The sequence below is a fragment of the Pinus tabuliformis genome, chromosome 5_2 (assembly GCF_031772625.1).
Source record: "Pinus tabuliformis cultivar Carrire ecotype Pingquan chromosome 5_2, CPIR1, whole genome shotgun sequence".
Lineage (NCBI taxonomy): Eukaryota > Viridiplantae > Streptophyta > Pinopsida > Pinales > Pinaceae > Pinus > Pinus tabuliformis.
This window is the reverse complement of record NC_142306.1, coordinates 253,848,049-253,863,720: the sequence shown is the minus strand read 5'-3', so window position 1 is coordinate 253,863,720 and position 15,672 is coordinate 253,848,049. Positions and strand designations below refer to the sequence as shown.

General features: G+C 35.6%; 1 protein-coding gene across 1 annotated transcript; it reads left to right on the top strand.

The window, feature by feature from the left end:
- The first annotated feature begins 1,670 nt into the window (after positions 1-1,670).
- On the top strand, positions 1,671-2,933 carry LOC149158491 (carbon catabolite repressor protein 4 homolog 1-like). Its single transcript, XM_089434009.1, has one exon. It carries the CDS (start codon positions 1,671-1,673, stop codon positions 2,931-2,933), a length of 1,263 nt encoding a protein of 420 aa, XP_089290135.1.
- The last annotated feature ends 12,739 nt before the right edge of the window (positions 2,934-15,672 follow it).

Below are 15,672 nucleotides of genomic sequence, written 5' to 3'. Positions count from 1 at the left end.
ATTATGGGCAGCCCACGAAATTTACCTCCTCATTATTACAGGATATGCCCAATTATGCTAACGCCATATATATGCAAACGCCACCAAATTTGCCTTTTATAGGATATGCCCAATTATCCGGCAGGCCACAAAATTTACCTCGTCATTATTACATGATATGCCCAATTATCGTGCAGGCCACGAAATTTACCTCTCATTATTACACGATATGCCCAATTATGGCCATGAAATTTACCTCTTCATTATTACAGGATATGCCCAATTTTGGCAGGCCATATATATGCAAACCATGAAATTTTCCTCGTTGTTATTATTACAGGATATGCCCAATTATGGGCAAGCCACTAAATTTAAATTTACCTCGTTGTTATTACAGGATATGCCCAATTATGGAAAGGCCACGAAATTTATCTTGTTATTATTATAGGATATGCCGAATTATGCGAACGCCATGAAATTTTCCTCGTTATTATTACAAGATATGCCCAATTATGGGAACAAAATTTACTTGGTTATTATTACATGATATGCCGAGTTATGCATGAAATTTACTTCGTTATTATTACAGGATATGCCCAATTATGCCAACGCCAAGAAATTTACTTGGTTATTATTACATGATATGCCCAATTATGGGGATGCCATGAAATTTACTTGTTATGATTACAAGATATGCCCAACTGAATCCTCCTCTTCTTTCACCTAATTTTTTTTGTTATTCAATGAATAATATCTTCAGCATATACAATAATGTTAGCCACACATAATTCATATTTTTGTTTTAATGTAACATTAAGTTAAGTTACGTGACAACATCTCTCTCATATATTTTTAATATTTTTTTGTAATGTAACAGTACATGACATCATCTCCCTCATAGTTTTTTAATATTTTTGAATGTAATGTTACATAACGTGATAACATCTCCCTCATATACTAGATTGTAGAGTGTCTCTAGACATAATTATAATTTAACTATAATTATTTTTTAATAAATTAAAATCCATCATGATAAATCCTCTTGATGTTTATTAATATCTATTCCCATTCACTAACCAATTCACTAACCATTTAATATGTATAATTACACTAGTATTAAGGATTACAGTTTTGCCTTTTTATAAACTAAATAAATCATTAATAACTTACACATAAAGCTTATTTTAATCATGTGATTTATTACGGTGTGTACATCATGGAACGATGACCACCCATCCTTTGGAGGTACGAAAGATCAGGCCGACATGGTAAAATATTAAGAAAATTGGGTGTATTTGACGGGCAAATCACCCACGACGGTCAATTTGCCGTCAAATTCCATGCGTAGGCCTAGGTCCATCAAATGCAACAATTGTGTTATATAAATAAAAGTTAATGAAATTCGGTATATAAGAAATTTTTCTACCTATATCGCGAATAAAAAGACAGATCCGTCGTTATAGAGCGTGCAGCTATATTTCTGTTTATATCGCGAATAAAAGGACAGATTTATCTTTTCGGTCAAACTTCTCCAAATTTGTGAGGGTAAGAAAGCTGGTATAAAAAAGCTAAACCTAACAACGCTAGGCTGGTACAGTAAGGAGTTTCGGAAAAAAAAGGTGGTACAGGAAGGAGAGAAAGAAAGGAGAACAACTTCGAGTATTGACGACAAATTACATTGAAGGGTGAAAATGGAGGAATTGAAAATGGTTGGTATTGAACCTGTTGTTGATGTAACACTAAGTGCAAAGGATTTGTTAAGTCGTGATTCCAACTATTTCAGGAGCAAGAGATGGTATTCTATCAGTTCTACCACTATTGTTGATGAGCGCTTTTTTCCCAACAACACTTGTATGTTACTGTCTGCCTCTGACTTTTACAGACCCACCACCGATGATGTGGGCAATTCATTAGTTCTCGAAGTTGAAGGAGAGGGGATTTTTGTTACTAAGCCTGTTATTCCATTTCCTAATCCTCGGCGAATGATTAAAATTAGAAATGGCAGCATCAATGATGGAAGTTTGACAAGTCCATCATTCACAGTTGTGACATACAATGTTTTGGCAGACTTATACGCTACTTCGGAGCAGTTCCCCAACTGTCCTTCATTCGCCCTCAAGTGGGCATATCGCAGACAAAACTTGTTGAAGGAAATATTAGAGTGCGACCCTGACATCATTTGCCTCCAGGAGGTACAACAGAACCATTTTATTTCTTTTTTCCATCCAAAACTGGCGAAATTAGGATATGAAGGGGTGTTTAAGGGAAAGGAAAGAATTCCAACTGTGGATGGTTGTGCAACGTTTTATAAACGGAATAAATTTGACTTGCTAACTCACTGGTCGATTCATTTGAAATATAAAGACAACATTGCTCTGCAAGTGGTCCTTTCATTCAAAAATACCAATCAACCATTATGCATAGCCAATACCCACATCCATGCAAATACTAAAAATAGAGATATAAAACTATTGCAGGTTGATTACTTGGTGAAACACTTGGAGGCATATGTCCGGGATCACCGTGACCTCACGCTTCTACTATGTGGTGACTTCAATTCTTTGCCCGGAAGTGCCGTCCACTCATTTCTTACGACAGGCAGTGTCCATCCATCACACAAGGAAATTTCGAATTTTGATCCATCTCATATACTGCAGTTTCGTCACACAATAGCTTTAGCAAGTGCTTATCTTTCCTATTCCCGATGCAATGTTCCCCTTGAAGACGCGTTGAAGAAAATAGGTTGTACACAGGAGCCGCGTTTCACTAACTTCGTCCACAATCGCCGCGGAAAATTTCAGGGAACGTTAGATTACATCCTCTACAGTCCCAGGAAGTTGAAGGTGGTGTCTTTACTGGAGCTCATTGACGAGGACGAGGTGAAGGACAGCGCACTTCCTTCAGTTAAGCGTTCTTCCGACCAGATATGGTCGAAACTACACATAGAAAAGTGAAGAACCTAATTTCTCTTTGAATGACGCTAGTGCGCTCTAAAATTCTGTCGTGATTTCTCCTTTTTCATCTTTCATATACGATCATGGAAAAAGATGATATAAAATTAATCATTGCTGGTGACTTTTAATTTAATTTGGTTATTTAAAAAACAGTAATATACAACATAGTTGTTTTCAAGTCGGAATTGCAAATTTATTTTGCTAAGTTTACTTTTAAATATTTAAATTATTAATCTTTTATAATCCAATATCATGGGTGAACCATGTAACGTACCAATGTACCTTATTATTTGCAGGCTAAAAAAAATTCAAATGCACTTTCGTAGACATTTTTTCTCACCAGCAAACCTATCTTTTTTAATATTATTTAAATGCTACCCTATAGTTCAATTAAATTTGGGATATCAAATTCTAGTCACATAAATGCACTTTTCTAGAAACCCTATATTTTTTAATATTATTTAAATGCTACCCTAGTTCTATTAAACTTTGGATATCTAATTCTAGGGATAGAAATGCACTTTAGTAGAGCTTTTCTTAGCAGCTGGAAACATATCTTTTTTTATGAAGACCCTCACTATTGTTAACACAATTCATGTAGGGGTGTAATATGTATGTTTGCTCTAAGTCTTCCGTGGGAACACTCAAGATTCTCAACCCTTCTTAAAGTGGTTTATCATAACATTAACCATGCATAGCTCTTGTGTTAACATTAACTATACATGTCTCTTGTGTTAGCAATATTTGTAGGATTTGTAGGAGATGGGCTTTATACTTATAATTATTAAATTATTTATATTTGTCTATTTTTTTCGCTCACATTCGCATTGCATTTGACTATGACTTTTTTTTGTTGTCTCAAATTTAACCAAAATTTTAGGAAAATGCTAAATATTTCTATTTTAACAAAAATTCAAAAATATTTTCCTAAATAGATAGAAACTTTACTCTTAATTTTCAATTGGTTGATTGAGCTTTCATGGAACATAATTCCCTGGTGGATGTCGTTTTATGTTTAGTTTTTGTCATTGTCTCGCATTTCATTTAAAAAAAGAAAAAAACTAATTTTGTGTGTGGCCATTTAGTAGGTGAGTACACTATTATGCTATTGTTCTACTCAATGATGTGAAAACTTAGGTAATAGCAGGTCATTTATATAGGCTCAGGGAGGGGGTGGCAAGTGAAGAAATCTCCACAAAATTAAGAGGTGGGGGTGAGGTCCTTCTACCCTCTAGAGATTGCATAATTGTGCCCAGATGCCCTCTACAACCTAGTATGGGGGTAGATCTCACATAAAAAGGTAAATGTAAACTTGATGTTTAACATTTAACATTTTTTATTCAATGTGGTCCCTATTTAAAAAGAAATATAATTATTAGTATGTATAAACACAATATAAATTTAAAATATAAAGAGGTTTACTAACACTCAAAAAGATTTATGGGAAATAAATAAAAATATAAATAAATTAGAGGTAGTTAAATAAATAAAACCTCATTTTATATTTATTCCATAAACCTCTTTATATTTAGGCAAACTCAAAAAATGTTTTATTTAGGTGAAGTCTATGAGGGAAATACCATGGGACAAATAATTATTAATACCATGGGCCAAATATATTATTAATTTTTTATATTATACTATATATTAAGATATCATGATATCTATTAACTCTAGATATAATTGAGAGGGAAGAACAAATACATTGAGTGATACAGATGGAGAGATACAAGGAGTGATAAGGGAGAGATCGAGATAAAATTGAAGACCGGGGAGAGGAGGAATGAAGAGAGAGAGGGAGATGAGTGAGAGATGTAGAGAAGGGTAAGAGAGAGAGAGAGAGAGAGAGAGAGAGAGAGAGGGGGGGGGGGATACACAAAGATGGAGAGCGAGAGAGAGGAGAGAGGTTGACTTGCTGCTGATGGGTGGTTGTCTCAATGTTCTGAACAAAAAGAGGTTCATAATGATGTCTATTTTGATGTAGCTGTTCTTGCTGTAGTTGTGATTCAAGCTACAAAAAATCGATCTTTTACTGTACATCTTGTAAACAACTACGAATATCAGTGAGAAAATCTTTGCTGATTTTGACTGTATTATCCATAGTAGAGAGTATTAGATTGTACACTAACTCTGATATTGCACCAATTGGAGCCATTTTTAACCTCAAAAAATAGTAAAAAAATGAGGAAAAGATGGACACAATTTTCTCTTTTATATAAACTTATGGCAACAACTTCAAATCAATCAGCGTGCAATAGATTCAACACACAAAGAATAGTGATATTCGGAAAACAAACTCCTCATTCAAAAATGAATTTTCTTCAATACCCCTGAGAATTTAAATTCCAACAAGGCTACAAGCAATTTAGGCCTCAAAAAGATATTTTCCTGTACCAGTCTTGAATCCAAGGGAACTTGTCCTGGCAACAACTTCAATCGAGTTCAATAACAATCTCTGATATGAACAACCTTTAAGAAAATACACCAATCCGATCTACAAAGGATAGTCTTAGCTTGAAACAATTTCCACCAAACTCCTAAATAATGCCAAATTGCTTCAACTTTAAAGAATATAAACAGTCCCCAATTCTTAAGAACATTGAACTTTGTCATTCCCAAAAACCCCCAGCATAATCAATTTCAAAGCAGAAATGATGGCTATCAAAAGGCAAAACCCTTGTGGATTATCTTCCTTTCAAATGCAAGTATCGAAATTAATAAAATAATTATTTGAAGTACCTACATCAACACTCCTTCAGATATATCCAAGTCAGGAGACAAACAAACCGCTGAATATTCACACACCTTCTTGCTCAACTGGTTGGAAAGATTCCCTCACTATAAAAACTTACGATATTCCTTTAAGTTTATTGTCTCAAGCATCAAAATTATGAATACTTCCTTTATTCATACCCATGTCTTAATTCCCTCATTCTTTAATCACCAACATTCACATGTGTTTATACACATCATCCCAAATTACAATCTACATTTCTAATCCCCGTTTACATGCTTTCATATCAAATAAACATCATTCAATCCAAAGTCCAATCTTATACATGCGCCTTCTAAGATCAGATTTCATTTCACAACCAAATTTCAACCAAACAAATGCCTATGCGTTAAGACTAAGTCTGGCAATTTAATACGATCATATATCATTTACATGCATTATAACTTTATGCAACCACCATCATATCTTACCTGTTTGAATCAATCTCTGGACTGCGCCTTCTGGCTCATTATTTCTGCACCATATATTAAAAATGCACCTTTTCCCAATCTGCTTATCAAGCTCATAAAATCAAATGCCCATGCTTATTATACTATCCAACCATGTGAATGTTTTTAAATCAACATTTTATCCTCCAAACTCAACACAAATTGAATCAATTCAAGACTCTGGAAAACACATATCAGTTTAAAGCACTGATCGATTTCAACTAGACTCTAATTAAAATCGAATACCAACATAGTAAACTTACCTCTCCTTATTCAAACTCGCAACACGCATTATCAATTCAGCATTCAACGCTATCAAACATTGAATTCTCCAGTGCTTACTGTTCTGATTTCTCACAACAGCCCTTCAAAAATTCAACACTTAGTTGGACTCCACAAAACTTGTGACTATACGCTAGACCATTCTACAAACTCAGTTTAATACCATATACCATATGTACGCATCATTTAACAGCGTTAAATACCATCATTCAATGCATTCAAATTTGGATGGGCATATACCATTCAGCGTTAAAGCAATACAGGTATATCGGAGTGCAGTACCCCCTTCAATGCATTCAAGAAATCACTGTATAGTTCAACGCATGCGCTGTATAGTTCAATGCATACCATTCAGATCCAGTGCTGTGGAAGTCCGTGGCAAACCTGTGATTGCGCAGTTGTCTGTTTCCTTTTGTTTTTGTCCAGACCTTGCAACACATAAAAGGTTATTAAACTTAACTCAATGCAGCATATCCATACCACTCACGGTGGCCATTAATGAAGAGATCAATCATAGTTCAAAGGAGCACACATGCCATCCAACATATAGCATCGCACTTCAGAATTGACTCACGAAATTCAACATAAATCACTGAACGCATAAAATTTAATCCTTAATTAATGCATCAAGGACTTCAATGCATATATATGAACCAAAATATAAAACTTCTTTGCATATGAGGTCAATCAACGCAGAGAATTTCACTGAGAGAGCTTGGGATTTGACTTCACAAGTTTGCTTTCACAACCAGTGTTAACATTCAATGGACACAGGAAAAAGTAGGGAATCACGACAGATTTTCCAATCAAGGGAGAGATACAGAGGATAGAAAATAATGGAAAACAATGGTAGGAAGGGCGAGGCTCCTCAAACCGCCTTCCTCTAGTTATGGTCTCCAGTTATGGTGGTAGTCTCCTCTGACTGGAACAAAACTCTCTTTACGATGACAACCCAAAGCCCAGCGCTCTGCGTCGCCAGCAAACCATCAGACAATGTCAATCCTTGACAAGTAAAGCCAACAGTGTGAACTATCAAGCCATCAAATTGAACTGTGCAAAATTCATTCGGGCTGGCAAGTTCCAAGGAGAATCTGTTGAAACAGAAATGGAAATATATCATGTTGATACCAGTACGACTCCTCAAGATATTCAAACATTGTTAACATGGCAATAAATCGAATTAATAAAAAAGATTGTTATACCAACTAGCACCACACGATGCGTGTACATGCATCAGTACAGGCATCCAATTACGAGACCCCACACACTGTAACACAAGTGTCCAGCGTTCAAACGTATGAAACGTCCAACATTCAAACGTAGGTCAGGTGAATGTCAGATGAATGTCAAACAAAGAGCGCAGGTCTAATTTCAACGGTCAAGACTATAAAAGACAGAGGGCACAAGTAAAGAATGGCACAAATAGCGCTGAGTGAAGGAGCGTTTTGTATGCATATAGCAACGTTTTGTATGCAAGTGGAGCAGCTATAGGAGCAGCGTTCAGGCCAGTGGAAGTGTCAGAGCAAGAGAATAATGATGTGTTCAGGCTAGTGGAAGCGTCAGAGCAGGAGAATAATGTCAGAATTTTCTATTTGGGGAATTGTGCGCAGAGAATGCAGCTAAAATACTACTGATAAAACATTCATGAAATGCAGAACTGACTTGCACAGAAAAGCCATAAAACAAATGGCTGAAATTGCAGCAGGACCAGCAATCGCCCGCTCTGATACCATGTTAAACACACATGGGAGCAAGAACAATATGAATGATAAATCATGAGAGTACAATTTTTATTAACAAGAGATATACATTTATAGTACAATATGTGACCGTTAGGTTTCACATCCCAAGGTCTCTTGGACTAATTAGTCTATTCAGCTTCCACACTAACCCATTTAGGATTAGGTGTCCAACAGAGAGAGAGTATGTTTAGGGGTGAGATAAAGAGACAAATAAAGAGAGATAGAGAGAAGGGGGGAGAGAAGGAGAGAGGGAGTTATATAGTAACATAGTTGGAGAGAGAGAGAGAGTGGGTGGGAATGGAGAGAGGGGGGGATTGGAGAGATAGAGAGGGGGAGAGTGATAGGGCTAGTGAGAGGATTTGAGGGAAAAGAGAGAGAGTGATGGGGTAAGAGAGAGGGAGGTAGGAGATAAAGGGAGAGAGAGCAAGTATTAGAGAGTGGACTTGAGAGAGAGGAGGAGAGAGGGAGGGAAGAAGAAATAAATAGAGAGTGGGAAGTGGAGAGAGATGGAGTGACAAGGGAGATATGGAGAGAGAGCGTATATGTTTGGGGTGAGATAAAGAGACAAAGAAGGAGAGATGGAGAGAATGGGGAAGAGAACGAGAGAGGAGAGAGGGAAGGATATAGTAACAAAATTAGAGGGTGATGTAATGCCCTACTTAATCTTATCGTGCAAATTTTACTAGTGTTTAAATTACCTTAAAATATTGACTTATAGTTATCAAGAAATATTGGTACATACCCACATTGGTGAAACTGTAAATTTTTTATGATATAAATTTTGTTATTATTCAATTCCCAACATACCTCCTCAAATTTAAATTTTGATAGTATATGGTCTTCTTCCAATTAATTACGAAATTATATATTCATATCTCATCCCCAAGATGTCTTTTCAAATTTACTTGGGAGAAGAAATGGTCCTCTCCAATTAATTACCAAATTATATATTCATATCTCATCCCCAAAATGTCCGCTCAAATTTAATTGGGAGAAAACATGGTTCTTTGCAGTTAATTACCAAATTGTATATTCATATCTCATCCCCAAAATGTCCTCTCAAATTTACTTGGGAGAAGAAAATTCAAATGTAAGGATGAGAGGGTAGTTATGACATTAATGAGAGGTGGTTTAGGTGGAGAAGAGAAGGGGGCATCAGAGGGGAAGGATGAGGGGAGGAGAGGGGATCCTTGGTCTTGCTTTTGGTTTTGGAGGATTTTTTTTTAGAGTAAGGTGGGGAAGAGAGAAGGGAGAGAAGGAGAAAATTGTTTATCTTGGACACACTACATTTGCTTGGACTTGGACTCGGAGGGCTAGGGAACCTGTGGAGGTTTCCTGGGCTAGAAAATACTTCCTAGTTGGTTGGGACGTAAATCCAGTCGGTAGTCAAGAGGATCATCCTAACAGGATCAAGAGCTCAGGGGCATCTCAACCAAGCTATCAGAATAGGTATTCCTCTATTTATAGATGACTCCTATAAGTGATTGAAATGAAATGCTCACTATTTAATTGTAGGAAATAAATTTTAATGGTAAATTATCATAGATTAAATGAGTTAGAAATAAACTATTTCCCATTTTATTGTATTTGAAATTAGAGAATTTAGTTCTATTAGAGGACCCTAGGATGGAGCCTTACACATGGTACCAGAGCAGGTTCAAAATTTGGCCCACTAGACACAAATGTCTGCTATTTTTTTTAATTATAAAAAGTATGTGGAACTAATCTCTTCACCTTACTCTCAGTATATTAGGATCAGTTTAGAATTCCATGACTGATATGCACTACAGTCCTTTGAATACTACTCTATTAATATGGAAAAGAAAATTTCAGCCAAAAAAATACAAGCAAGATATACTTGTTATAAATTAAAATAGAGAAGGAGTTATTTAGGATGTGAACCTATAATTCACATATCTAAAAACCATCTTCACCATATTATTGTATACCTTCTGTTGTGTCATACATAGTGAATCATATGTCTCTGATCATTGTCAAGATACCTTTTCTTCCTCTACTTTCATCAAAGCTTCATATATGGTATATATTACCTCGACTATCACATAGTCTCAAATTTATGTGTCTCAGATTTTGGAGCATGTCTATTGAAAACATGGGTTTCTACATGGAAAGTGTTCCAACTTGAGCGCAATTGATAAACTTGTCTACTCAATATTCCACAAACATGCAAAAAGGAAAACCTTTAGGATGTTTACAACTTCTCTATGCCATGGTAGATGCACATAGTCAAGTACTAAAGAGTGCGAGCAACCAAATATATCTATTTGCCATTCACTGAATAAGAAAATACAGATTTTACGCATCCAGAATGTGATTTCATGAATACGAGTTATTGTAGCATGATTAATCCATGAGAAAAAAAAATAGAATAATAGAACAGATTCTTTTGTGAGAGATGTTAAAATAATATTATGAAAGTAGTGAATTATTGTGTACCCATGTCCTTAACGCAAAAGAAAGGGAAATCCAAAAACAATGTGAATGATATTCTAATCACCACATAAAAGAAGGGATGACATATGAAGGATAGACACCATCTCAGCGGGTAAGAGCTTCAACTGTTGCTTCATCTGGAACCATTCCAAATTGATTTATTCCAACCTCACTGGCGTGTATACCCCCAACAACAAAAACTGACTGCATACTTGAATTATTTGCACCCAGAATATCATGATGGAGAGAGTCTCCCACTGCAATACATTATACAGCATCAACCCCAGCCATTTCTTTTGCAGCTTTATAAACGACTTGGTCTGGCTTCCCCATCCATCCTTCTTGTCCACCCAATTGGTCATATTTCGTTCCTAAAGTACCTCAAGAGATATTTCACCTCACTCAGACCATGTCATATGAATGCAGCATCGACCTAGAGCTACAAACCATGGATCATTCCTCCTTAGAAGGTATTGATGTGTCAATTACCTGCTAGTTATTGCACCATCAAAAAGAGAAGGATTGAAACCTAGTTTCCTCATCTTCTCCAATGTTGTCAATGCATGTATTGAATAATTACTGATAATTACTATCTTTATGCCAGTTTGCGCTAACTATTTAAAAGTTTCAATAGCTCCTCTATAAGGTCTCTGCCCATTGCCGAGAACTCCAAATTGATCTAAAAACCATGCCTTATATTGACCAGTTTGTGCCAAGTCCCTTAGACCTCTCAAACTTTGACAAATCATATTCTCATTTTTCACTATAGAGCACGTTGTTGACATTCTTCTCTTATAGAGATCCTTTTTTGGTGCTTTCCTATATAATAAATCCAACTGTGTTTGGGCACCAAAGAAGCTAGTCCAACAGTAAATGTCATGGTAGAGAAGATTGAGTCTTGTGCTGTAGTTGTACTTGAAGTCCAATGCAATTGCTATTTGTGTAAGAATCAGATCTCAGCAAAGACTTGCTCAATTTTGACAGAAATTAAAAAGACATTTTTTCTTTTCCCATAACGCAATACAAACGGATAGAAACACCATTCAATTTTAATTTTTGTCCAAGAAAACATGGTAATCCATTAAATCATAATAGTTCCCATAAGAACACAACCCATTGTTCAAATGATGGAAGTGATTTTCATCCCTAACTACAATTTCTCGCCCTACAATTTTGGATATGAACTGGACAGCATTGTGTCAATGACCACACACACGTAGATTTTTGATAATCCGGAGGGGTGTACCAAGAGGTGTATTGGTAATCCCAAAAACGATAGCTAGCTTCTCACTATGTTGGTAAAGAGAATGCTCTTTCTGCACCTGCTCCACATCTTGCAGAACATTTTTTTATGTCTAGTACATAGCCAACCCTCTTCATCTGCAAATCAAGCCTTCAAATCTCTCATAGATCTCCTTTGTTTGTAGGTGCAATCTATCTCCTGCAACAAATGTATGAATTTTTTTCTTCACCTCAACCCAGCCACATCCTAGCTCCTTTTTAGGACCCCTATCCTTCATCAATTTTCTAGCCTTAGCTACATCATCCCACCTACCACCAGCAACATAGATGTTTGATAGCAATACATATGTTGAATCCTTGTGAGGTTCAAGATCAAAAATGTGCTAGTTATGTTGTATCTCATCCTAGCTCCAAATTACCATGTTTTATGTAGGAACTAAGCACAGTTCACCATATAGGAGGACTAGGTTTAAATGGTATTTTGTTAATAAATTTATGAGCCTCATCCAAGTATATAGCTTGAACAAGAAGGTCGACAACATAGGCATAGTGCTCCTCTCTTGCTCTTATGCCATATTTTTATCCATAGAATCGAAGTAACGAAGCCCTTTGTCCACTAACCCTATCTAGTTGCAGGCATGTAGAACTCCAACAAAAGTTACATCATTTGCCTTCATGCCTGCCTACTGCATTTCCTCAAAGAGTTGTAAGGCGTCGCTGCTATGACCATGCTGGGCATATCCCACAACCATTGCAGTCCATGAGAACATATCTAGCTTGGGCATCTTGTAAAACAATTTCCATGCACCTTCTATACTCCCACATTTTGTATACACATCGATTAGTGTATTTCCCAGAACAACATCTACCTCTATAAATCCAATATTTTTCGATATGAGCCTGCACCTACCTATCTTGTTCCAAAGTTGTTATGTTTGCGCATGCACTGAGAATGCTAGAAAAGGTAAACTAGTCTGTCTTTAGCCCTGTTAGTAGCATTTGGAAAAAAAGTGTCATGAAATTCTCAGACACAATGCTTTGAAAATATCATGTAATTATTGCTTCCATGAAATAGTATTTCGTTCAAACATGTTGTCAAATATTTTTCTTGCATCTTCAATGCTTTTTCATTTGGCGTAGGCATGTATAAATGCATTCCCTACAAAGATATATGATTCAAATCCTGTTTTGATAATATAAGCATGAACCCACCTTCCCTATCCCAAAGTTGACGCCCCCGCACATGTGCTCAAAACACTACCAAAAGTGAACTGGTTTGGTTTTGTACTTGTGTGTTGCATTTTAAAAAACAGTTCTAATGCCTCCTCAACATGGCCATGTAATTTAATGAAATTTGGTCTTTTCATTAAAAATAAATTATTATCATTCTTTGAAACAACTAAGTTTTAGTTAAGCAATCATAACTAGAATATTTTTATTTACAAACTTCCACCATGTAATTTTCCTGTGCCTAAATCACAACATTTGTCTATGAAATAAGTTCTCTCTTTCATATATAAAACATTATATTATATATATGTGTGTGTGTGTGTGTACAAAATATTTTTATTATAAAATGTATATTAATTTATAATATTAGATAAAATTAGAGAGATTTCCCATGTAAGTATTAAAGTTCATATCTCAAGTTATACCTTTTTAGGTTGATTATCTATAATTTATTAAATAAGTTCATATGGCAAAATATACTCCATAGTAGATTTTATTTCTGCAATTTTCCCATTAGAATGATTTTGTTGGGTTGAAAACAATATTTCGAGTATTCTAAAAGAGTCTTCAACTAGTCATCCCTTGGAATCTTTGAATCTGCGTAGGCCTCTTTTGGTCTTCATTGTATTTTTTTAGTCTCACAAAACTGCCTTCTATGTTTCTGAGTCTTTGAAAACTTCGATCCTTGAATATTGAAAACATGTCTAACAATGTTTGGGTATGAAACACATTTCTCTAGGAATGGATTAAACTCATTTTGTGAATACCAAAGCTACACCACTCATTCAAGATATGGCTCAATATTGCAACCTCACAATCATCTCAAAAGAAAAAATCTAAATCTATCGAAATTAAGTCACAAATATTGACCTAAAAGCTTCTCTAAATTCCTTTAGTTCGATGTGTTAGAAGTTTTGAAAATTATATGTTAAATACATTTTGAAATTGAGATTTATGTGTTTTTCAAGTATATAAGTGATATTAATTCTCATTCTCCATTATATTAATATCACAAAGTGGCATTCCTTCATCCCACAATATTTTAGATTTTGTCTATGAAGCTAGTAAGAAGTCACATTTATTTTGGCAACGTAATTTTTCTTCTTTAATCTAATTATTGAAAATAATATATATATATATATATATATATATATATATATATATATATATATATATATATATATATGCGTTCATGGATAATTGCTTAGGAACCTTGCTTAAAATACACTACCTCTTCAAGAGGCGAGACCAATTGTTCATATGTCCTATAGGGGGTCCCAAGATTCATAAAAAGGACATAAAGGATTTTAAAAACATAATATAAAAGTGTGGGAACGAACAACTAATGGCCATAGAAGGAAGACATGACTAAAAAGGGTATTATTCACATTAGTATTTGACTTAATTATTTGAATATATTAAGCCAAGTTATTAATTAGCTCAATATTAAATTATAGCTATGGTACTCAAGAAAATAATTTGTGTTATAGCACGACTTACAAGTACATTGCACCGGTACCCTAGCGAGTCTCAGGAGAAAATTTGTAATTTATGTATAACTCACACATGACAGGATTTGATAGATCCTTGGAAATCTTCTCAGTACTAATAATTCTTGTTTACAAGCATAGTAAAAGGAAAACTTATGACTATCATTATACACATATATGTGAGTCAGAGAAGAGGGACAGGTCCTAAGAGGGGTTAATGAGTCTTGTGAATCATGTAGATATTTGGACAATTAAAAATGGTGAGGACGCGAAGAAATCAAGGTCAGGGAGAGTCATCACAAGAACCTCCTACAAATAACCGATTGCCTTCACTGGAGTTGAATCTCATCTTGTGTTCCCTAGAAGCAATTAATGATACTTTAAAAGGGCGCCAAACAAATGAAGTGGAAGTGGAGAACCCTCCATGAGGGTTATGAAATATTGAGGGATCAAGAGACTCTGATAGAGGACCTCCATTCGAGAACATTACTACGGAGCTCCAAAATATTAAGTTCCTGAACTTTGCAGGAGGTCATGCCAACGAACATGGAGAAGCTTGGTTAGAAGGAATGAGAAGGTACTTCACACTAAGGGATTATAATTCCAATTCAAAAGCTAAAATAACAATACTCCAACTCATAGATAGTGCTCTGAATTGGTGCAGTAACTTAGAGCATCAACTACACCTCACTCTTGACATTGTTACTTGGGAGTTATTTGAGGAGAGATTCAGGAAAAAGTACCTACCAACACATTATGGAGAACAACAAGTAGGAGCCTTACATGCCTTGGTATAGGGAAATCATATGGTAGAAGAATATGAAATTAGATTCATGGAATTGTTCAAGTATGTCTCCTACATGGGCATTGACTAGCGCCAAGGAGCTTGTTTTATTTATGGATTGAACCCTAAGATTAGGGAAATGGTGCTGATGTGGAAGCCATCCTTAGTTGCAGAAGTTGTGGAATAGCCTCCTTATGTGAAAGAGCACTTAGACTTAAAGGGTGGAAACAAAACCATTTTTCCACGCCAACCAAGGTTTATGGGAAGGCCCCTTGTACTTTCCCCAAGGGAGG